At 38.5% G+C, this 25,770-nt stretch overlaps 2 protein-coding genes across 3 annotated transcripts in view; both read right to left on the bottom strand.

Annotated features, from left to right (window-relative positions):
• The window catches only part of ASIP (agouti signaling protein), a 55,802-nt gene that overhangs the window by 9,720 nt on the left and 20,312 nt on the right, over positions 1–25,770 (bottom strand). The window lies entirely within an intron of this gene.
• LOC140518840 (COP9 signalosome complex subunit 5) lies at positions 14,693–15,959 on the bottom strand. Its single transcript, XM_072631300.1, has one exon. It carries the CDS (start codon positions 15,911–15,913, stop codon positions 14,909–14,911), a length of 1,005 nt encoding a protein of 334 aa, XP_072487401.1. The 5' UTR covers positions 15,914–15,959; the 3' UTR covers positions 14,693–14,908.

The raw sequence follows: 25,770 nt of genomic DNA, 5'->3' as shown, positions 1-25,770 counted from the left end.
TACTGATTTCCTTCAAGACAGCTCAAATTCTACTTTCTGCAGGAGGCATTTCCTGGTCCCACAAGCCAAAAGTACCTTTTCTTTTGAGAATTACCTTCAATTTATGCTATTTACTACCTATGAATATAGTTGTTTGCATATTATCTCCTTCAGGTAGGCATATAGGTGATGCAGTGGATTGATTCCTGGAGTTAGGAAAAGTTGAGTTCAAATGCCACCTCAGATACTTACTGGTTGGTTGTGTGACCAAGGGCAAGTAATTTAACTTCTGTCTATCTTATTTTCTTCAACTGTAAAATAGGGATAATAATAGCACCTACTTCCTAGGATTTTTATAAGGACCAAAGGAAATAATGGTTGTAAGGTCCTTAACATAATGCACCTTATATAGTTACATAGCATATAGTTAGTGCTTTGTAAATGTTTATTATTAATGTTGTTGATGACGATGATGATCTTGTCCTGTGTGACTATAGGCACGTCACTTAATTTTCTTGGGCCTCTTTTTCTTTATATGTAAAATGAGGCACTGTTCATTTCACAATAGTCTAGGGGAGCAGAGATTTCCACTCTGCTCAGAAGGCACCTGCTGCTCTGGATTCTAACTTTGTTCATTCCAGATCTACTTTAGTGAAGTATATTCTTAATCATATGTAAATGAGGGAGAGGCAGGGGGAGCGATGTCTGGGGAGCTGACTTCAGAGTCAGGAAACCTGGGCAAAAGCCCCATCTCTGACACATACTGACTCTGTGACCCTGGACAAGCTACTGACCTCTCAGGCCTCAAGGCAGTTCCCTAAGACTCTCCATTGCAGAAAAGGTGCCAATTGGCTTCGGTAAAGGAAGTTAATCAATCACTGGGACCTTCCAACCCCTGTAGAATCATAGTTCTGTCCCTATAGGAGTGAGTAATCCTTTGGACAATGAGAAGTTGGGGAAGAGATTAGAAACTCATTGGAAAGGGAGGCCAAGTCATGAGAGATCTTTAAGTCATTATAATTATTCATATGAGATTGACATATGTGGATAGATCTTGGGTTTCAACATTGAAAGGAAAGGCCATGACATCCAGGCAGGAAGAAAGTGGAATTAAATGGTGAATAAGTGAAAGAGGCTGAAATATCTTAGTAGAGTATCCTTAGAGAGGGAGGATGGCACTAATGTATCTTCTGCCTTGTTCAGTCCATAGGCAGAATATTGTGCTTAGTTCATTTTAGGAAGCATATTGATAACCAGAGGGTCCCAAGGGTAATGAAGGACCTTAAGAGCATGACATATAAGGTTTGGTTGAAGAAACTGGGGATCTTTTTCCTGGAGAAAAGAAGACTTAAGGATGATGAGGACTCTTTTCAGATACGAAGTGCTGTGATATAGAAGAGGAATTAGCTCTGTTCTGTCTGACCTTAAAGGGCAGAATTGGAAGTGGTGTGTAGAAGTTGTAGGGAGATTTAGGCTTTATAAAAGGGAAAACTTTTTTTTTTTAAATAGGGAGAGTTCAAACATGGAATGAGCTGTCATGGGTTCCCAAGTGGAGGTGGACAATTACTTTTTAGGATGAAATGAAGTATTTAGATCTTTAAGGGACTTTATCTAACCTAGATCATATACTCTAACCCCTTCACTTTTATAAATTGGGACACTTGAGGGTCAGAGAAGGTCACACAGGTAGTAATCAACAGAGCTGGAGTTCAAAGCCAGACTTTCTGAATCCAAAGTCACTACTTTTCCCCTCAATGTCATGTATATTTTTTAAAACATCCTGCTTAAGTAAGGAATGGCCCAAATGATCTCCTAGTTTCCTTCCAGCTCTGAGATTCTGTCTTTTCATTCTATGAACACATATGGGTTGAAGATCCAGAGGGAAGCTAGAAAGAACTGGTGGAATTAGGTTAGTTCAAATCCTCTGATTTGTTCTCTACAGCCATCACCTGAGACACGCTTTGGTGATCACCTTCTATCCACACCTGTCCTCATTCTCAACAGTTCACTTTCTTTTGGGTGGCCTCTGCTCATTTCCATAGCCAAGAAGAGTAGCTAGAAGCCAGAAGGAGCAGTTTGTTACTGAATTCAAGAATCATTACAGTAGAAGAAAGGTAACAGATACTATGTAAGAGATTGTCTATAGAAAAGAACTATGAAAGAGGCACGAAAAGATCACGGAAGAGGCCTCAGAATCACAAAATGTCAGAACTGGAATGATCCCTTAAGATAAAAGGGTCCCTCACTTTCTAATCACCCTTATTTTACAAGGGGAGAAAATGAAGCCAAGTGAAAGGGGAGATACTTGTGATAAGGCCAATACTTGACTATTGGTCTTCTGATTCCCAGGCCAAGGCTCTTTTCACCACACTGCCTCACCTGTGTAACCTTTCCTTCTCTACCTACTCCCCTCTCTACCAACTCTCACAAGCACTGGTAATTTGCATCCATGGAGGGTAAAGACTATTATTCTCCTCAGGGTGTTGGAAGTAACTGTGAGGGGATAAAGAATATAGTACTGTTGCTCCAGGGTCCCTACCAGTATGCTTCTCCATTGATTAACAGTCTGTAGACTCAGTTAGGAAAAGGTATTTAGTAAGATGGTATAGTAAGAACATTGATATAAAGAACAATCCCCAGAGAAGTCTGGGGAACCCTTTCCCATAAATCTATACAGAATCCGTGGGGAGAATGGGAACAAACTTAAAGAACAAAGAAGTGGAGGCACCCACACACCCAGTGGGATTTGGTTACTGGAAGGGCTTTTTCACTTTGTGAAATCCTCATGAAGTTTATGCCCGACCCGTGGTAGTCTTCTGAGTTCGTATTGGACTGATTAGCCACAGTCAAACACACAGTAACTGGATTCCAACATCATGATGTCATTGGCCTTCTTTGAGTACAAAGGGCAAAACAACAAAGCCTGCTGTATTTACATTAATTGGGATGCAGGTTAAAACTACTACCCCTATACCTGTCAACACAAAATTTCTCATCCTTTGAATAAAGGATGAGAGATAGACACACATAAAAGGAGATTACATGTAGCTAAAAGTTTCTTTATTTATCTGAGACTCAAAAACAGCCAAAAAGAAATCCTGAGTGATCCAAATACACATTCTCATTGAGTCTAATCAAGGAGCAGACAATGAGTTGCTGAAGAATGGGACACAGGGTAATGATAAGAAAACCAAGTCACTAACAACTGATCACAGGAGCAGCAAGGTGTAAGAGAGAATAAAACAGCACAAGATTTGGTGCTAGAGGACCTGGGTCTTACCCTTCCCAGCTTCAATGAACCACTTTACTTCTCAAAGTCCAAGTTTCTTTCTCAGGAAGATGAGGGGATTACATGAAGTGATCTCAGAAGTCCTTCCCCTCCAGCTCCAAGTTGACAAGCTTAATTGTAAATTGAGAAACCTTAATGGTCTAATGAAGCAAGCATTGGACTTGGAGTCAGAAAAATTGGATTCAGATTCTGGTTTTCAAACTTTCTAGCTAGGGGACCTTGGGCAAATCATTCTACCTCTTTGTGCCTCAGTTTCCTCAAATGTAAAATGAGGGTTATATGATTCTAGGAACATAGATCTAGAGCTGGAAAGACCTCAAAATCCATCTAGTCTGATCTTTTCCTTTCATGGAGAAGAAAAACTGAGGCCCAGAGGGTTGTATCATGAAGTTAAGTGAGCATCAGAGACAATGTTACACTTTCTGCTTCATAGGATTGTTGTCTTCCTCTTCAGTCATTTTTCAGTTGTGTCCAACTCTTCATGACTCCATTTGGGGTTTTCTTGGCAGAGACACTGGAGGTGATAGGGTATATGCCCTAGAAACCCACTTCCTGACATCCTCCAACTTTCGCTGGAATTCTCCTTGAATTTTCCCACTTGGTCAAGTGTCTGGTATTCACCTGAGGCATCTACCCATTCCAGTAATCCTCTCAATTGGCCTTTCCATGTAGCCCACACCCAGTCTCCCAATTCTCAGTCCTCCATTTGCTCTCCAGATTGCCCCAAACTACTTCTTACCCTTGACTCTATCTAAGTCCCATTTTCCCTTGGCCATGTGGTCCAAATTCCTGGCATTCCTGGCCCTTCTCTATTACCTCCCAGTCACCCCAGACTACTTGGCCACTCCTATATCCTTCCCACTGTCTTGCTGTATATAAGATCCATCTTGGCCTCCATTGAGGTATTCAGATTCAATCTGGCCTGCTTGCCAATACAAGCACCCACAAATACTCAGATTCCTTGAGACTAGCCAGATTCAATCTGGTCAATATTGCGAATTTTTAGAATCACGCCCACCCTCTATCAGTATCTTAATAAATCTTGTCTTTGGCTGAAAGTAGGCTTGGGTTGAATTCATCTGGGAGGACTCATGTGTTGCTATTTTGGGGTCCCAGCACCCCTAAACCTCAAAAAGAGTGATACGCTGTTTCCTTCTCCAGCTCATTTTACAGATGAAGAAACTAAGGCAAGCAGGGTGAAGTGACTTGCCCAGGGTCACACAACTAAAGGCCAGATTTAAACTCAGAAAGATAAATCTTCCTGACTCCAGGCCTGACACTCTGTGCCACCTACCTGCCCAGGATTGTTTTCAGGGAAGGAGTTGATAAACATTAAGATGCTATAGAAAGGTAATGCTATCATCATCATTAACAAACTAAAGTAAACACAACTAGAGTTGGTAGGTACCTCAGATAATTTTCTCTAATGACAATTTCTTCCTTTTACAGATGAGGCCCAGAGAAAGTGAAGTGACTTGCCCAAGGTCACACAGGTAGTAACTGACAGTTAACTGTGATTTGAACCCAAATTCTCTGACTCCAGAGCCAGTCCAATGCTCTTACCAGGTAGAGAGGTGGCCTGACTTAACATAGAGCTTTGATCTTTGAGTCAGGAAGACCTAGGTTGAAGTCCCCCTCCTGCCACTATCTGTGTGACCCCAGGGAAGGCCACTAATTTCTCTGTGCCTCAGTTTCCTTATCTTTAAAATGGAAAAGTTTCCAGCTCTAAATTTATAATCCTATGATCCACACTGGGGAAAATAAAAACAACCCCAATACTTTCAAAGAAAATCTAGTTTGAAATGATCATTGTTTGCTATGCTTCTCCCACAGACAGATGTGCCAAAAGCTACCCTGTAGCAACAGCCAAACTGCTAAACCTCACTCCACAGGAGTCCCTGGAAATCTTAAACCAAAAGTGCTTTCCCCCAAACCTCTTAAAAGGGGATAAAATGTGACTGATCAATTGGAGGGCAGGGAGCTGCTGCTGCTGCTTGGGAGACTCCTTGCTCCTTCCTTGAGAGAATCACTGGATCTCAGAGTAAGAAGGGATTTCAGAGCATATCTGGTCTCACCTGTACCTGAATAAGAAATAACCTCGGTAAACAGCCTTCATTTGTGAAGATGTCTCTTGAGGAACTAGAAGTAAAGTGGCAGCCTCATATGTCCAGGCAGAAGATGGCAAAAAACATGCCCTTCCTTCATATTTTCCTTTGAAACTGAAGGGCAACATGTCACTATTCTGAGGCTTGGACAGGAGTGATGGAAGAAGAGGACTCTCAAAAGCATGGAAAGGCAGATGGTGCTCCATTCATTCTGGAGGCAAAGTAAAGTCCCTGATGTTGAAGTCCCCCAGCTCCTCTGGGAGCCTTGAGGACCTCAGTCCTTCTATTGGTTGGAGACAAGGCTGAATGGAAGCTTAGCAGCAGGTTAGAAGAGAAAGAACAGGAAGAGCAGAAGAAAGTTTTTTCAAACATCTCTTAGTCTGTGGGGCAGAACTCCCTGGGGGTCTGTGTTAGGGAATAGACCAGCAGTCCATTGGCAGGACACTTGGGCTAAGTAGGTCCTCTGTGCCCCATATGCTTCCTGGAGAGCCACTCAAAGAGGCACAACCGAGTTTTGCAGTTGGAAGAGAAGCCCAGAAGAAAGAGGTTTGTCTCTGTGTATCTGTCTCCGTCCTTTTCTGTTTCTGTGTTTCTGACTCTCTCTCTCTCTCTCTCTCTCTCTCTCTCTCTCTCTCTCTCTCTCTCTCTCTCTCTCCTCTATATCTCTGTCCCTGACTCTGTTTGTGTTTCCATTTCTGTCTCTGTTTCTGTGTCTCTGAGTGCCTCTATCTTTGTGTGTCTCTCTGTCTCTGTGTTTATATCTCTCTATTTGTGTTTCTCTTTCTCTTTTCTATGTCTCTGCCTCTGTTTATGTTTCTTTCCATTTCTGTCTCTGTTTCTATGTCTCTCACTGTCTCTATCTTTGTGTGTGTGTCTCTGTTTATATCGCTCTATTTCTGTTTCTCTCTCTCTGACTGTCTCTCTCTCTCTGAATGTTCTCTATACCTCTGTCTCTGTCTCTTTGTTTCTGTCCTTCTACGTTTATGTCTCTCCGTTTCTGTCGTCTTCTGTCTGTCTCTGTTTCTGTGTCTCTGACTGTCTCTAATTTTGTGTGTGTGCCTATGTTTGTCTGTCTATTTCTGTTCCTGTCTTTTTCTGCTTCTGTGTCTCTTGCTAGCATTCTCTTTCTCCCCTCTTTCTCTCTTTGTCTCTTTCTCTCTGTTTATGTATCTCTCTTTCTGTCCCTGTTTCTGTTTCTATCTGTTTTGTGTCCCTGAGTGTCTCTATCTTTGTCTGTCTGCACGTCTCTCTGGGTATGTCTCTCTGTCTCTCTCTCTGTCTCTGTCTCTTTGTCTCTGTCCCTTTATATTTATGTCTCTCTGTTTCTGTCTGTATGTTTCTGTGTCTCTCTCTCCATCTCTGTCTCTGTGTGTGTGTCTAAGTTTATGTCTCTCTGTTTCTGTTTCTGTGTCTCTGATTATCTCTCTCTCTCTCTCCCTCTCTCCTCTGTTTCTTTATCACTCCTTATGTTTATGTCTCTCTGTTTCTGCCCCTGTCTATTTCTGTTTCTGTCTCTGGTTCTGTGTCTCTTACTGTCTCTAACTTCGTCTCTCTCTTTCTTTCTATGTTTATGTCTCTATTTCTGTCTGTCTCTCTGAGTTTCTCTCTCTGTTTCTGTCACTCTATTTCCCTCTCTTTCTATTTGTCTGTTTTTTGCTCTGTCTCAGTCTTTCTCTCATCACAAGTCAGAACTAGATGCAAACCTCACAAGGACAAAGAGGACAGGGGACAGAGGACAGGGGATGGGGATAAAGGACAGGGGATGGGGTCCTTCCCTGAAGGTAGATAGAACAAAAGAAGAGAATAGTTTCCCTCCTACTTACAGTACCAAGGACTACGTCACTCTCTGGACCTCTGGCCTGCAGGAGCTCTGCTTCTTCCCTGTCTTTGTGGCTGTGATCCAAGTTATAGTTTGGGGATAGAGCTGGGAACTTTCTCAGAGACCCCCCCCAGTTTACTGCGTCTATCCTTCCCTCTTTCTTTTTCCTCTGTTTCCCTCCCTCTCTCCCTCCTTCCCTCTCTGGCAAAAGTCTAGCTTCCTATAGCCAGCCTGATAGCCACAAGTCTTGAGGTTTAGCCTTGCTATGTTCCCTCCCAGGCTTGGGAGCTGAATTAGGAGCTGGGGACAGTGGTGGGTTTGGGGGGAAGTGGTTACAATGGATCCTCCCCTACCCCAATGTCGTTATTGTGGGTTTATTGGAATCAGGTCTGAAACAGAATGGATGGAACCTTCCTTCTCCTGACAAATTAGCATGGAAAAACCAAGGCTAAAGAGCCCATTCTGTCTGGGGAATACAGACTGGGCATCAGGCAACAAATTTGCTGAAATTGACCATGACTGATTTGTGAAATCTCTTTGGTGACTTTGAATGGAGGTTCATAATTTATTGATTTCAGCTGTAAACCTTTGCTGGTGGGCAAGTCAGTTAACAGACAGAAGGGCAAAAGGTCATCCAGACCCAACTGTAGACTCCCAGAGCAACTGGGTTGGTGCTCTCCATCATGATTTTCTCCTTATTCAGTTTCTTCCCCAAGATTGTGCAAGTTTTTATTTATGACTGTGAAACATAATTTTTGCTACAGTTTTAGGAATGAAAATTTTAAGGCCCTGCCCAATGGAACAGCTTTCTGCATGTTTAAATTATGCTACTTTCTATTTGTGTGACCGTGGATAAATCTTTGACCTGAGTCCATTTCTTCTTCTGTAAAATTTGGGAGTGGGGGTGGAATCATTCCTCTCTAAAGTCCCTTTAAGCTTATCCCTTTTGAAGGTGCAAACTCTACTTTTGTTCCAAATTCTATTTATGGATTAATTCCTCATTGGCGCTGATGACAAAAACAATAACCTTGTAGAATTCTAAAATATGAAAGCTAGAAAGACTCTTAGAGGTCATTTGATCCAATCCTCTTGGATTGGATTGGATCCAACATGGAGTTGGGGTGGGGAACGGCAATTGGAGGGGAACTGAAGTCTAAAAAGGGGAAAAGATTCATGGTTACACAGCAAGTCCATGATAAAGCTGGGACTAAATAAAGATCCAGAATTAGCAGTTTCTTTAGTAGCTTTCATTACTTTTTGAGGGATGAAATCATTATTAAGGCAAGCCAATAAATTATTTACTAGAAGAGATATCTGAATAATTGCAGTCCCCATAATAACAACTATAACGTGTCTGGATTGAGATTTGATTCCCAAACTTTTATTGACTCTATTTGCCCGAGTGGTCTGTAGAATTCTTCCTCAGCAATATTACTTCTGTCTTTTCCTCTGCTGACTATGATTCATCTTTCCTTTATGCATCTTCCTTCTGGTTCCTGAAATTCCTCATTATTATGCATTCTTAATAGTCAAGGCAACTCTTCCTCCCCTCTCCCTGCCCCTCAACTATTCCATTTCTGAATAAGCTATACTTTTTTTTTTGGAGGCAATCAGGGTTAAGTGACTTGCCTAGGATCATATAGCTAGTCAGTGTCTGGGGCTGCATTTGAACTGAGGTCCTTCTGACTCCAGGTCCAGAGTTCTATCTACTGCACCACCTAGCTGCCCCATAAGTTATATTTCTAAGGAACCATAGTCCAGTCATGGGTCCCTTACCATCATTTCCTATATGTGTGTGTGTGTGTGTGTGTGTGTGTATGTATATATGTGTATATGTCTATACGTATGTGTGTATATACACACACATTTATATACATACATTTCATCTTGCTTGTGTAACCCTTGTTTCAAATGAATCATCTTTCCCAAATTACTACACTTGTTACCCATACTTTGTACATTTGTGTAGTTTATAATCTTCAGCAATGGTTTCTATATCATTTCTTAAAAACATGTTATCCTTGGCTACTTGCTGTCCCTCTTCCTACAAATCCATTCAATCACCAAATCTTGTTTCTACCTCCTACAATATCCAACCCTTTCTCTCTCTTCACAATGCTACCACTTTAGCATGTGGTGGCCTTGTGAGGCCTTCATGTTATGGCACAGTATTCAGTACATACTAGGTGCTTACTAAATATTGATTGATTGATTGATTATTGATTGTTTTTCCCTTGAAAACCTGACCTACTACCTATTGCCTCAACCACTCTGTCAGACACAAAACTGGCAAGTTCAGCCAGCCCCAGACCTTGATCAAGCTGGGTCAGCAGTGCCCTGGCAGCCCTCCTTGAGCTGTATTTCTTGAGGAAGAGAGCATAGATGGTAAAATTCTATCTGCTCCACCTACAACTAGAGCAGAAGAAAGAATCAAAGAGGGGACAAGTAAGTTTGGAGCTGGCTGAGCTTGCCAGTATCCATGTCTGAGGGAGCAGGGGCAACAGTTGAGGCAACATGACAGACCTCTTAGTCACAGATTCCCTATGACTATTCACTCTCAAGGTTATCAAGGAGAATTAAGGCTTCTTTTTAAAAAATGCAAAGCAGCTTCTGGCTAAAATGGTTGCCTAAGGGGAAATAGGTTGCTCAGCTGCTACACATCTATTCCAGCTGGTGCAGCTAGATAGTGCGGTGGATAGAACACCAGTGCAGGAGTCAGGAGGATCTGAGTTCAAATTTCACCTCAGACACTTGACACTCACTAGCTGTGTGACCTTGGGCAAGTCACTTAACCCCAATTGCCTCATCCTGGGTCATCTTCAGTCATCCTGATGAATATCTGGTCACTGGACCCAGATGGCTCAGGAGAAGTGAGGCTGGTGACCTGCACAGCCCTCCCTCACTCAAAACAAAGTCAAGTGCAAGTCATGTCATTATTTCTCTGATGGCATGGTCTTCTTCCACAACAAAGGACAAACACTCATCTATTCCAGAAAAATTCTTGGATCTGGAGGCAGCAAGAGCAGAGGACTCCCCTGAGAAAGTCCCAGGATGGTGAGAAAACCCCAGGGTTGAGACCTTCTTTAGAAGCAGCAACAGGCAATGGCTAGTGCAGTGTTCTTAGACCAGAACTGTCCAGGCCTAGTGGCTCTGAAGACTATAATACTCAGGCACTCTGGCAGGAAATATCAGAAGGAACAAGAGATCTGAAACTCAATGATCCAGTTTAAGAATCTAGAGGATTCAGGATAAGAAAAAGCAGTGCCAACTGCCTCACCCAAAAACTGGAACAAGGGCTAGACCCTGGCATGAAGTCCCAATTCAGGGAGAAATCAATGAAAAACATCAGCCAGTTGCTATCTAACTCTACAGAAACTGCAGGCAGAAAATCAAAGGAAAAAAGTATGGATTTTCCATAAGAGTTACAAGAATACCTAGAAGGAATGAAGCAAGACATAAAAAATGAAATAGAGACTTTGGAGATCAAAGTTGGAAGAAGAATCAGCTTAGAAGAGGTACGTGGTAAACCTTCTTCAAGAAATGGATTCCTAAAAACTAAAACAAGACCAAATGGAATTGAATCCATTAGATAGCAAGAAATATTAGAATAAAATCAAAATATTAAAAAAAGAAGAAAGTGTAAAATATTTGATATAAAAAATAACTGACCTGGAAAACAGGTCATGAAGAGATAATCTAAGAATCATTGGACTACCTCAAAACCATGATTTGAAAAAAAAAAAAAGGCCTGGGTACTATGTTTCAAGAAATCATAAGTAGAAACCCTCTAGATCTATTAGAACTAGAGGACAAAGTAAAGATGGAAAGATCCCACTGATACAACTAAAGGAAAAGTCCCATGAATGTCAGCCAAAATTTAGAACTCTTATATTAAAGGAAAAATATTGCAAGTGTCCAGGAAGAAACAGTTCAAGTACCAAGAAACCACAGTCAGAATCATAAAAGATCAGGCAGTTTCTCATAAAAGTGAAAAGACATCTTGGATCACAATATTCCAAAAGGCAAAAGATAAATGATTATAGCCAAGAACAACTTACTCTAGTATAATACTCTAGTGGGGAGGGGGGAGGCAAGAGGAGTGGACTTTAATAGAATAATTTTCAAAAATTTCTGATAAAAAAACCAGAGATAAGTAGGAACTTTGAAATAGAAACAAAAGAATCTAGATAAACCTAGAAAGGTAAATTTATTTGAGTAAGTGGAGGGAGCTATATGATGATGTGCTAACATTCTAATAAGCTAGGGAGAAGCAACAAGTATCAGGAACTTAATGTTAGGAGGCAGAGCCAACATGGCAGAGTGAGAGTCAGCATTTTTGCTTAGCTATTCCAACACACCTCCTCCACAACAACCTAGAAAATATGCCAGACCAAATTCTGATCGGGAAAGTCAAGAAAAGATCACAGTAAGCCATTTTTCTAGCCCAGGGCAGCTTAGGAAGATGGAGAGGTCTCTCTGCATAGCATAGTGGCAGTGGTAATAGCTGTGGGACTAGGAGCATTCCAGCACCTAGGAATGGAAAGGAAATTGAAATAGAGAACCACGATAGGAAGAACTGAGGTAGAAAGAGATCTGAGCTAGGTGGAGGAAGAGGTGCCATCTGATAGCTTTCTCACCAATTACTTAGTTCTATCTAGGTCATAGATCCAGGGTAGAAAGGAGTGACTGTGACTGAGAATGAGACCCTGCTGAGTTCTAAGCACAAAAATGATTCCAGAAACTGAGCTATGTGGTTCTGAGAATAGGAAAATAATGATGACTCAATTTTAACCTTTAGAACAGCACGTAAGCCTACAGTAGAAAAACCAGGGCAGGAAACTAAGACCAAAGGGGAGCCAATAGTTCAGTCACTCTGAATCTTCAAAACCTCACAGCAGGCTAACAGTGACAGAGTCCAGCAACAATCTACTGAAATTTAACTACACACAAACTAACAGACCCAAACCAGGTCAAGAATCTGCAGAGCTCAGACTATAAGGGTTATGAATGACCATGTATCCCTCCTCTCATCAGAAGTGAGCAGAGCCCAATAATAATCTAACTTCCAAAGTCAAGTAGTAGGCTGGAAGAATGAACCAACAAACCAAAAAGAAACCCAACCAGAAAAAACTACTATATAGATTGGAAAGTTCAAACACAAACAGAAGACATCAATGCCCAATACAAGCCCAACAAAAATTCCTATAAGAATTAAAGCAAGAACCAAAGATTTTTTTAAAAGATAGCAAAAACTGGTTTGAAAAGTAAAATGAGTATTAGAAAGAAAAATGGATAAAAAAATGAGAGCTATTCACAAAAAGTTATGAAAAGAGACTTAACAGCTCAGTAAAAGAGGTGCTGAAGAAAGTAATTCCTTAAAAATTAGATTTGGCCAAATGGACACTAATGATCCAATGAGACATCAATAGATAAAACAAAGTCAAGAGACTGAAAAAAACAAAATATGAAACATCTGACAGGAATAACAACTGACCTGGAAAATAGATCATGGAAAGATAATTTAAGAATCATTTGTATAATGATCCAAGACAATTCCAAAGGACCATGATGAAAAATGCCATCTACCTCCAGAAAAAGAACTTATGAAATCTGAATGCAGATTAAAGCTTACTATTTTTTCATTTTCTGTATTTTTTCGTGATTTTTCCCTCTTTTCGTCTGTGTCTTCTTTCACAATATAACTAACATAGTAATATGTTTTGCATGACTGAGCATGCATAACCTTTATTAAATTGCTTATTGTCTCAGTCAGGTGGAGGTGAGGAAAGGAGATAGAAAATTTGGAACTCAACATTTAAAAAATTAATGTTAAAAATTATCTTTACATATAACTGGGAAAAAGTAAATTTTTTTTTTAAAAAAGAATAATTTATATGCCTGAAAGTGAGGAACAAAAAAGAACCTTGACATATTTCAAGAAATTATAAAGGAAAATTGACCAAATATCTTCAAACCAAAGGGCCAAGAAATAGAGTCCACTAGTCATTTCCTGAAAGAAGTCCTAAAATAAAAACTCCCTGGAATATTGTAGCGAAAGTCTAGAATTCCTATATCAAGAAGAAAATATTGCAAGCAGTCAAAGAGAAATAATTTGAGTAACAAGGAATCACAATCAGAATCACATAAGATTTAACAGTAACTACCATTAAGATATGAAGGACTTGGAATATAACATTCCAGAAGGCAAAGGTTCTAGGATTCCATGGAGAGCAACCTATTCAGCAAAACTAAGTATAATCCTGCTCGAGAAAAAGGGATATTTAATGAAATAGAAGACATGTAAAGCATTCCTAATGAAAATTTAATATTCAAACATAGAACTCAAGAGAAGTATAAGAAGATAAATAGGACTGAGAAATTATAAGGTAGTAAAAGAGGCTAAACTGTTTACATTATTATATAGGGAGATGATATATGCAACCCTTTAAAACTTTGCCATCACCAATATATCTGGCGGCATCTAATTAGACAGAAAGCCTAGGTGTGATTTCTGTTATGTTTAAATGCTTTTAAATGTAGAATGAAAGGGTGGGGAAGAGAAATTACCCGGGAGATGGAGGAAGGGAGAGGAAGAATGGGGAAAATGATTTCATATAAATGGATCATGCAAAGAAGAGTTATACAATGGAGAGGGAGGTGAGGAAATGAGCAACACTTGGACTTCACTTTCATCTAAGCTGGCTCAAAGAGGAAAGAATACACATACACACAATTGGGTAAAGAAATGTATCTTTTGTAACATGAAAGGAGAAGGAAAGGGTTTAAGAAAAGGGAGGGAAGGATAAAAAAGGGAGTAGACTAAAGCAGGCAGTGTTCAGAAACAAAACAGACCCTTAAAGAGGGGACAGGGTCAAAAAGAGAAGAACTTAAATGGATGTGAATGAGAATTGGATAAACTCACCCATAAAATGAAAGAGGGTATCAGAATGGATTAGAAACCCTAATCCAACATGTTGTTTATAAGAAACACACTTGAAATAGAAAGATATGGAACATCTAGGTGGTGCAGTGAATAGTGCACTGGCCCTGAAGTCAGAAGGATCTGAATTCAAATCTGGCCACAGATACTTACTAACTATGGAATGATGGGCAACTCAGTTATACTTGTTAGCTTCGAAAGAAAGAAAGAAAGAAAGAAAGAAAGAAAGAAAGAAAAAGAACGATATACACAGAGTTGAAATAAGAGGCTGGTACAGACTCTGTTGTGCTTCAACTGAAGAAAAAAAAGGTGTGGCAACCATAATCTCAGACAGAGCAAAAGCAAAAATAGGCCTAATTAAAGGACACAAATAGGAAAGATATATTTTCTTAAAGGTACTATAGACAATGAATACATATCAATATTGAACATACCAATATACCAAATGGCATGACATCTAAATTCTTTTTTTTTTTTTTTTTTTTTTTTTTTTTTTTTTCATTTTAAAGACACTTTTATTATAGCTCAGTGATCAGTATAAATAACTAAAAGCCAATATCTAAGTGACAATTCTTTAGTTCTTCTTAAGAAGTTTTCCAAAGCAATCTGCAATATTTTTAATACAACTAACAGAATTTCAAAGCACTTTGCTCTGCAAATCAGAATTTTGGTGACCAATTTTAAAGTGTTAACTTGAGTATTTTTCTCATACTAGCTGTCAAACAAAAGAAATACCTCTAAGAAGGCAGAAATGAGTAACTACTTGATGGTATTCTTTAAGAAATATTAATTTGGTTGAAAAGTTTATCCTTAATAACCTGAGACATCAATCCATGGATAGCTTCTATGGTGGTCTTACAGCTGTCTCTTGTTGCTTTAGCAAGTTTGTCTTCTGACTTTCGGTCATGTGTTTCTAAACCCAACATGAAGCTCCCTCGTCCAAGTTGGGCTTCTGACTGTTCTAGTTTTTCAGATAAATCAAAGACTTGTCCAGTGGTATAGTCTGCATTCGTAAGTAAGCTAGAAGAACTCAGAGTATTTACCCAATATTTGTTCCACAGAAGTTCAAGCAATTTGCGATCCAAAGATGATTTAAAGTAAGAGACTTCTAAAGCATAGTACTGTTTGCAATGTACTCCAAAGTCTTCTATTTTATTAAGTGGAATAGTCTGATACTCAGAAGGACCTTCATCTGGTGGTTTATAGCCCTTTGGGTACGTCCTAAAGGCACCAAGATTCACCTTTCCTGCAGATATTGTTCTTGTTGGATCAATAACTACTGCTACAAATGGTTCTTGAAACTGCTGATTGAGCATCTGGGTGCTAACATCAATCCCAGAGAGCCAACAACCATAGCCAGGGTGACTGTGATACCAGCCAATTGCATTTTCAAGTCGACCCACCTGTTTTGCGTTTTCTATATATGCTGCCATATATTCATATGCAGCAGCTTGGGCATTAACTCGAGTTTCAGTGCCCTCTACTGGTAAAGCAAAACTGTCCATAATGATCATAGTTTCACCATCCACTTTCCCAAGCATCAAACCCATCACTTCCAAGTTGCCTCCCGATCGAGCATGCATCACCATTTTCAGTAGGGCTAAGGCTGAGATCTTGCAGTACTTAAAGTAATGGTGGTCCTTAGTCCAGGGCTTGGCCGCCAGGATTTCCTGCTGCTGCTTCTTGTCGTACTTGTAGATCTCGTCGATGCTCTGGGCCTCCTGCATGTTGTTGGCCAGTTCCCAGCTCTTCTGGGCCATGCCGCTCCCCGAAGCCGCCATCGCCGCGGAGACGCCGCCGGCCCTGCCCGCGCCCCCGCCCCCTCAGCCCCCATGACATCTAAATTCTTAAAGGAAAGGTTAAATGAGTTACAGGAGGAAATAGTAAAACTATAATAACAGAGCACCTCAATTTATCTCTCTCAGACCTGAACAAATCTAACTATAAAATGAACAAAAATTTCATTTTAAAAAACATTTTAAAATTTATTTTCCCCCAGTTACATGTAAAAATAATTTTAACATTCGTTTTTAAAACTTTTGAGTTCTCTTCCTCCCTTCCCCTTCACTGAGAAAGTAAGCATTTTGATATGTTATGCATGCACAATCATGCAAAACATATTTCCATATTAGTTAGAACAAAAAGTTCTTAACAAAACATAATACCAACTCTTCTTAAAAATACAAAAAAACCACATTTCCTAAATGATAAGTTGTATCTATCTAAAACAAAGAACATGTACCATCTGTACAGGGGATAAGCTAGAAGCCTTTCCATTATGATGAGGGATGAAGCAAGAATGTACATAATCATCATTACTATTCAATGTTATATTAGAAATGTTATCTAGAACAATAAGACAGGAAGAGCTATTGGAGGAATAAGCATAGGTAATGAGAAAACAAAACTATCTTTCTTTGAAGATGATATTATAGTTTACTTGAAGAATCCTAGAGAGTCAACTAAAAACTAATAAAAACAATAAACAACTTCAACAAATTTGCAGGACATAAAATAAATCCACATCAACCCTAACATTTATGTATATTACCAACAAAACCCAATAGAAAGAGATAGAAAAAGAAATTCCATTTAAAATAACTACCAACAGTGTAAAATACTTGGAAGTCTACCTGCCAAAACTACACATATAAATTATAAAATTCTCTTCCCACAAAGAAAGACAGATATAAATAACTGGAATAATTTTAATTGCTCATGAGTAGGCTAAGGAAATGTAATAAAGATGGCAATGCTACCTAAATTAATTTACTTATTGGGTGCCATAGCAATCAAATTATCAAACAATTATTTTATAAAGCTGGAAAAATCATAACAAAATTCTTCTGGAGGAAAAAAAGGTCAAGAATATCAAGGCAGTTAATGAAAAGAAAAAGAAAGGAAGAAAGGGGCTCTAAGCAGTCTCATATCAACTTATACTACAAAGCTATAATTGTCAAAATAATTTGGTACTGGATAAGAAATAAAGACGTTTATCAGTAGAACAGGTACACAACACAATCTACAGACACAAGTGAGCATGGTATCCTAGTACTGATAAATCCAAATATCTCAGATATTGGGGCAAGAACTCACTATTTTTAAAAAGAACTGAAAAAATTAGAAATTAGTTTGGGACAAAATAGACAGACCAATATATCACACCATGTAACCAGGATAAGATCAATATAGGTATATAACTTACACATAAAGGATGATATCATAAGCAAATCAAGGGAGCATGGAAGAAATTATCTTTCAGATCTGTGGCTAGGGGGAGAGTTCATCACCAAACAAGAGATAGGTTCACAATAAGTAAAATATATATTTTGATTATATAGAATTTAAAAGTTTGCACAAACAAAACCAACGTAATCAAAATTAGAAGAAAAACAGGAAAATGGAGGAGGGATGTTTGCAGCAAGTTTCTCTGATGAAGGTATCATTTATACAATATTAAGAAACTGAGTCAAATTTATAACCATAAGCTCTCTTCCCCAATGAATATGTCAAAGATATGAACAAGCAGTTTTTGGAGGAAGAATTCCAGTAGCCATGTGAAAAAAAATCGATAAATCACTAATAAATAGAGAAATGCACATTGAAATAACTGAGTCATCACCTCACACCCATCAGATTGACTAAGATGAAAAAAAGAAAAATGACAAATACTAGAGGGGATATGGGAAAACAGTACACCAATGCACAGTTGGTGGAATTGTGAATTAGTACAACTGTTCTAGAAAGCAACTTGGAACTATGCCCAAAAAATGATTAAAATGTCCATACCCTTTTACTCAGTCATACTGCTAGTAGACATATACACCAAAGAGATCAAAGAAAGAAGAAAAAGACCCATATGTACAAAATTATTTCTAGTAGTTTGTGTGTGTGTGTGTGTGTGTGTGTGTGTGTGTGTGTGTGTGTATGGCAGCAAGGAACTAGAAACTGAGGGGATGCTCATCAAGTGGGGGAATGGCTACACAAGTTATGGTATATGAATGTGATGCAATACTATTGTGCTGTAAGAAATTATGAAAGGGATGATTTCAGAAAAACCTGGGAAAACTTATCTGAACTGATACAAGGTAAAGTGAGCAGAAACAGAACAATTCATACAATGACAGCAATATTGTAAATATAATCAACTCTGAAAGACTTACTAACTGATTAACACAATTGCCAACGACAATTCCAAAGGACTCATGATGAAACATGATATCCACCTCCAGAAAGAAAACCTATGGACTTAGGGGGCAGGTAGAAACATATTTTCTTATATTTCTTTCTTTTTCTTTCCTCTACCTGCACCTGTAATATAGCTAATGCAGAATTTGTTTTGCATCTCAATACATATTTGTAAGGAGGTCTCTTTTTCCTGTCTTTTCAACAGGCATGTAGTAAGGGAGAGAGATAATTTGTAGCTGAAGATAAAATACAATTGAATTTTTTTCTTTTCTTTTTTCTTTTTAACTTCATTTAAAAAGATTTTGGGCTCCAAATTTTCTTCTTCCTTTCCACCTCCCCATTCACTGAGGAGACAAACAATATGATATCAATTATACATGTGAATATGTATAATATACATTATACATATATACATATATATATTCCATATATATAGAATATATATTTCCATATAGCCATGTTGGAAAGAAAAACAAAAAAGCAACAAAAAATAAAGAATGTGAAAAAAGATATGATTCAGTCTGGACTCAGAGTTCATCAGTTCTCTCTCTGGAGGTTCATAGCATTTTTCATCATGGGTCCTTTGGAACTGTCTTGGATCATTGTCTTGATCAGAGTAGCTTAGTCTTTCACAGTTGATCATCATTACAATGGTGCTGTTATTATGTACAATGATCTCCTAGTTCTGCTCACTTCACTAAAATTGAATTTTTTAAAAAAAACTTAATATCTTCAAAGAGTATTCAGAAATTTAAATAAGAAAAACAAAAGTCTTACGGACTGAAGAGGAGAAAGAATAAAAGGAAGAATATACTGATGCAGAAAGGAGGAAAAAGGGGGTGGAATTTGCTATTTCTTATAATTGGAGCATGTGAGAAGAATATATAGACCTGGAGGAAGGGGTGAGGAAAGTGAGCATCAGATCAATCTCATTGTTACCTGAAACAAAGAAGGGTTGAACACACACACAGGAATATCTGGATGTATAGAAATCCATTAAACTCAACAGGGAAATAATCAGGGGTAAGGAAGGCTAGGGTTAAGAGGGAAGAAATAGTAACAAGCAAAACAGATTTTCTGATTATAAAGGGGAAATTAAATGGGGAGGGATAAAATCAAAGAACTAGAATCTAAGGGAGTGCTTTAGGTTGTCTCTTAGATAATTGTGAAATGGCTGAACAAATTGTAGTATACTAATGTAATGGAATATAGTTCCATAAGAAATGACAGAAGAGAAAATTTCAAAGAATCCTTGGTAGTTTAAATTGATGTTCCTGGAAGAACCAGGAGAAGAATTTCTACAAGGAAAATATAATTGTGAGAAAAACAACTTTGAAAGTCTTAAGAACTCTGATCAAAGTAATGACCAACAATGTCTCCAGAAGAGCTATGTGTGATAAAATATGTTATCTACCTCCTGACAGAGAGATGATGGACAAAAGGTACAGAGACATATACTTTTGGACATGAATACTGTATATATTCATTTTACTTGACTATTCTTACATGTTAAAAAAGGTTTATTTCTCCTTTCTTTCTCTTGGTTAATAGAGAAGAGGAAGGCAAACAATGATCATACTATAAAAAGATCATTATAATATTTTTCATACAGAAAAAAGTGAAAAAGCAAATAATTAGGACAGTTTTTAAAGTAATGTGTAGAATTTAGTATATATTTTTGAAAAAGCAAGCAGTGTGAAATGGAAATTCATGTTTTCATGTAGAATTCTTTTTTTTATGTTTTACTATGTATATGGAAATGCTTTCTTCTTTTGATATTAAGTTCAGAACAAAAAAAATTCTAAACCATTAAGGAGGAAAAAAAATGAAAGTAAAAAACCAGAGGAATCCCCAAAGTCAGAAGAATCATATAGTAAAGGAAGTGACAGAGAAATTTATAATGAAGCAGTGATTGAACCAAACACCAATTCCTTTCAGGAAATGGGAGATGAAATTGTAGAGATGACAGATGAAGTGACAAATTAAATTAATGAAAAGAAGGTGGCAGCCATCGATGCTCTAGATAAAGCCTTCAAGGTATTCATAAAAAGCTAGAAAGATTTATATGAACTGATGCAAAGTGAAGTGAGTTGAAGCAAAAAAACATTGTATGCAGTAATAACAGTATTATAAGATGATCAGCTGTGATTGACTTAGCTCTACAATGATCCAAGACAATTCCAAAAGACTCATGATAGAAAACGCTATCCATTTCTAGTGGAAGAACTGATGGAATCTGAATGCAGATCAAAGCAAACTATTTTCACTTTTATTTTTGCATATGTTTTTGTTCTGTTACTTCTATCACAACATGACTAATATGGAAATATATTTTACATGATGGGACATATATAATATATAACAAATTGCCTACCTTGGGAAGGGGACAGGGGAGGGAGGGAGAAAATTTGGAATTCATTTTTTTCCTGCACTTGACAGTATTTTATTTTTTACAGTTACATGTAAAGGTAGTTTTCAACATTTACTTTTAAGATTTTGAGTTTAAAATGTTTTTCTCCCTCCCTCCCTTCTCTCCCCCTTCTCCAAGATGGGAAGCAATATGATATAGGCTATACATGTACAATCATGTTAACCATATTTCCACCTTAGTCATGTTGTGAAAGAAGAGTCAGAACAAAAGGGGAAAACCATGAAAAAAAACCCAAAACAACAAAAAAAGAGAAAATAGTATTCAGATTTCATAGTTCTTTCTCTGGATGTGGATAGTATCTTTCATCATGAGTCTTTTGGATGTGTGACCCTTTAACTGAATCCAAACTTCACAGAACAAATTCCTTAATAAAAGAATTTGTTCCATAAAACTTAAACTCAGTCAAAAGGCTGCACCCAAGGACCTAGAAGGTGTGTGGCCTCAAGGCTGCAGGTTCCCCACTCGTGTCTTAGATCATTGTATTGCTGAGAAGAACTAAGTCTACCAGATTTGATCATCACACAAGGTTGCTGTTAACTGTGTACAGTGTTATCCTGGTTCTGCTCACTTCATCCATCATCAGTTCATGTAAGTCTTTCCAAGTTTTTCTAAAATCTGTCTGTTTATTATTCCTTATAGTACAATAGTATTGCTGGTTCCAGGAGCCAAGATGGTGGAGTGATCAGTAATTGCTATCTCCCTCCCCTTGTTGACCTTGAAGAGCCCAGAGAATATCTCCCTGGGAAAAACCCTGGAACAGTGGAGCAGCAGAAGGGGTAAATAGTCTCTTAGCCTGTGAGGCTAGAAAAGTCACTAAGGAAGGTCCCTCTTGCTGTGGCTGAAGAGGACCAGTGCAGGACCAGAGCTATCCCAGATAACCCTACCTTAGCAAAGCAGGAGAAGATCCTGAACCCCAGTGGGGTGAAGCCTGAACTGCCAACACCAGTACCCCAGGTGTGCCTCAGCACCCCAGGGGAATCAGGAAAACACTAGTTCAGACAGCATCACCAACCGCTGAGCCTGCCTATGCTCTAGCTCAGCAGAGGAGACCTCCTGTGGCCAGACCACCCCTCCCCCACACTTAACAAGCTAGCTTCAAGGTAACTGCGGGGAAACCCAAAAAGACCTCACCTGGCCTCTGCTTTCCAACACCAGCTAGTTCAGCATCAGATAAGCTGCAGCATTTTAGCTTCTAGCTGAAAAACACCAGAGGCCACAACACACAAAGCCTCAAGTTTTAAGCACAAGAACTGTAGGACAGAGCCCCCTCTGCCCCAGACACAGAGATCTACTTTAAAAACCAGGAAAAGTGTGATCATCATGAGTAAGAAGCAAAGCAGAAAAGAAAAGACCATAGAATCTTTCTATCGGGACAATGACCAAAACACAAATACCAAGGAGCTCAGCATTGAGATTGTACTCCCATCTGAAACTTCAGAAAGGAATATGAACTGGTCTGAAGCACAAAGAGCCTTCTTGGAAGAGCTCAGGAAAGATTTTAAAAGCCGAATTAGAGAAATAGAAGAAAAACTGACCAATGACTTTAAAAATATGAAAAAAAATCACAGAAGAATTTAAAAGGACAGTTGGACAAATGGAAAAGGAAGTACAAAACCTAACTGGAGAAAATAACTCCTTCAAAGGAACAATTAGACAGATGGAAAAGGAGATATAAAAGTTAACTGAAGAAGACAATTTCATAAAAATTAGAATCAGGCAAGTAGAAGCTAATGAATCTATGAGGCATCAAGAATCAGTCAAATAGAATCTAAAGAATGAAAAGACAAAAGACAATGTAAAATATCTAATTGGAAAAACAACTGACCTGGAAAATAGATCTAGGAGAGAAAAATCTAAGGATTATTGGTCTACCAGAAAGCCATGATGAAAAAAAAGAGCCTGGACAATATCATCCAAGAAATCATCAAGGAAAATTGCCCAGAAGTCCTAGATCCAGAGGGAAAATTAGTCATCGAAAGAATCCACCATGCACCTCCTGAAAGGAACCCCAAACTAAAAATACCAAGGAATATCATTGCCAAATAGTACAATAGTATTCTGTTGTAGTCACATACTACAACTTGTTCAGCCATTGCTCAGTTAATGGGCATCCCCTCAATGTCTAATTCTGTGCTACTACAAAAAGAGCTGTTATAAATATTTTTGCCCATGTGGTTTCTTTTCCATTTTTTATGATCTCTTTAGGATACACTCCTAGTAGTGGTATTGCTAGATCATAGGGCATGCACAGTTTCATAGCCTTTTGGGAATAGTTCCAAATTGCTCTCGAGAATGGTGGTTCTATTCACAACTCCAACAATGCATTAGTGTCCCAATTTTCCCATATCTTCTTCAACATTTCTCATTTTTCTTTTTTGTCGTATTATGCATGTTTCCTCAGAGTTGTTTTAATTTGCACTTCTCTAATCAATAGTGATTTAGAGCATTTTTCATATGACTATAGATAACTTTAATTCCTTCTTCTGAAAACTGCCTGAAACTCAAAATTTTATTAAAAAAATATTAAATTGTCTTTGAATATAGTTGGAAAAAATAAAATACTGTTTAAAAGAAAAAAAGAATTACTCGTAGAGGCAATTAAACTGAGTCCCCATTTGAACCTTTTATTTGACAAGAAAGTCAGTATCTTTATAAAAGTTTAGGTGCCAAATGCTGCTATAAAAAATTGCAATGGCACAATTGAAACAAATCCTCACTCAGTTCATACTTACAAGTAGCAAAAGAAAAACACAGACATATAGGCCTTTGGGAGAAAGCAGCCTATGACAGAAGCATGGCATGTAACCTGGACTATGCTGAAGATACCAGTGCTATGTTGAAAGAAACTCATCCAGAAGATTACTGAACATCAGCAAAAAAAAAAAAAAAGTGTACATAGGAAGGAAGCATGAGGAATGAGAGATAAAAAGTATAGAAAGGAGGAAGAGAGAGCTCAAAGACAGGAAAAGGGGTGGTGAAATTTGAGGAGTCACTTTGGCTCCTTCCCAGATTTTCCTGGAAGCATGTCTAGGAACTTTTCTGGAGGTCTGCCTAGTATGGAAGGGGCCATGCTTTGAATATCAGGACTTGAAGGAATGCCAGGGTTCAAAGAACTGAGTGCTTGTAGTCACAAGAGATCCAGAAGTTATGACAGAATTCTAAAATATGGTCCAGAAGCCAGAGAGCTTATCAAGGTACTAGAGCAACCTAAAGGATTCAATGAAGAGCCCAGTGAAAAATCAGAACCTAGTGAGGAGTTAAATCATCCTGGACTGGCTTACACAGCTAAATGATGGATTTGATGAAGTTCCTAGTGAAGATCAGTTTGGAGACACTAGATGAATTTACTGACGACAAGCTTTGGATCATAGGACAGTATCTTTGTTTTGAATATTTGATCAGTAAGAGCAGGGACTCTCTAGTAAATAAGGACCATAAGAGGGAGAAAAGAAAGACAAAAGGTGGCCACTGACATCAACCCTGCTTAAAGGACTAAGTACCATGTCCCTGTTATGCTAGTCATTAACAGCAAAGAATGTCAGATTGCTATGACATTCCACTAGACACTTCCTTCCAGTGAGACATTGACCATTATTTGCTACAACATTCATACATTCATTCATTCATTCATTCATTCATTCAATAAAGGTTTGTATTTGAAGCCATGTGATGGGCATAAGGGAGATAAAAAGTTCAGATAAGACACACTGCCTGCCATTAAAAAGCTTGGAGGGAGTGCAAAAGAGGGTGATAAGACCAAACATACAAACCCAAATAACTATAATTTGCAACATTGTGTGATATAAGGGTACAAAACAGAGGACTATGTGGGAGATATGGCTATTATTGACAAAGGAACAATTGGCAAAAACTACCTGAGGAGGAGGCATTTGACTTGGACTGTAAAGGATGGGTAACAATTCAGCAGTCAAATAGGAGGAAGGAAGGCATGATGGGCAAAGGAAATAGTTGATTTTGGGGGTCTGGTAATTCAACCAGTGCTGAATCCACCTACCTGTGCCATCTCCCAGTGACCATCCCTCCACAAAGGTTACAAAGAGGGCATGAGAGACTTTTCAGAAAAAGTCCAGGCACATTAAGTTAAGTTACCTCTAAGAGGTAACACCACATTTTCCGTGGTCTTTAATTAAAGTTTTTTTCCCTGATGTCTTTTGTTATTATATCACCTTCATTTCCCAATATATTCTCATCCCCACTCAGAGTTACCCCTCATAACACAGAATCAAAAAGAAAAAGCAACAAATCAGCAGAACTAACCCACAAAGCATCCAAGGCTGAGATTATATGGAATATTTCAATGGCCTTCACTATGGCAAGGCAGTCCTTTCCCACCATCCTAATCACTTCACTATTTAACTCACTACAGTGACTTTTCCAAACCTTTTAAAATGTCCTCAAATGATCTCAAATGGTTTCTCTTCTCTCTACCTTTAGTGAAGAACTTTGCCTCATATTTATTTCACTGAAAAAAGTGAGACCATTCATTGAACACTCCCTCTTCTTCCCTATTTTTCATCTTATATCATCCAGATGTCTCTGTCACCATCTCCTCCAGCCCATCTCACAGAAGGAGGTTCCCTTTCCCCTTGCTAAGGCAAACCCATCTACAAACACAAGTGATCCTACTCTATCAAATCTTCTCCAGCAGACTGTCCTCTCTATCATCCCCACTCACACTTATTTTCAATCTCTCCTCTCTACTGGTTGCTTTCCTATTTTGTACAAACATATCCAAGTCTCTCCTATCCTCAAAAACACTCATGATCTGTTCATCCCCCCCAGTTATCATCTTCTCTCTCTTTTATGGTTATACTCCATGAGAAGGCCATCTCTAATCAATATTTCTACTTCCTTTCCTCTTACTTTCTTCTTAAATCTCTGCAGTCTTATTTCCAGCCTTATCACTCAACTGAAACTGCTCTCCAAAGTTACCAGTCATTTCCAAATTGCCAAATTTAAAAGCCTTGTAAAAACCCTCATTCTTTTTGACTTTGCAGC

The sequence above is a fragment of the Notamacropus eugenii genome, chromosome 1 (genome assembly GCF_028372415.1).
Source record: "Notamacropus eugenii isolate mMacEug1 chromosome 1, mMacEug1.pri_v2, whole genome shotgun sequence".
Lineage (NCBI taxonomy): Eukaryota > Metazoa > Chordata > Mammalia > Diprotodontia > Macropodidae > Notamacropus > Notamacropus eugenii.
The sequence above is the reverse complement of the archived record's forward strand: the minus strand, read 5'-3'. Positions and strand labels throughout refer to the sequence as shown.

Excerpts from the sequence above, each read along its gene's own strand:
- LOC140518840 (XM_072631300.1), bottom strand. The coding sequence starts at position 15,913 with ATGGCGGCTTCGGGGAGCGGCATGGCCCAGAAGAGCTGGGAACTGGCC.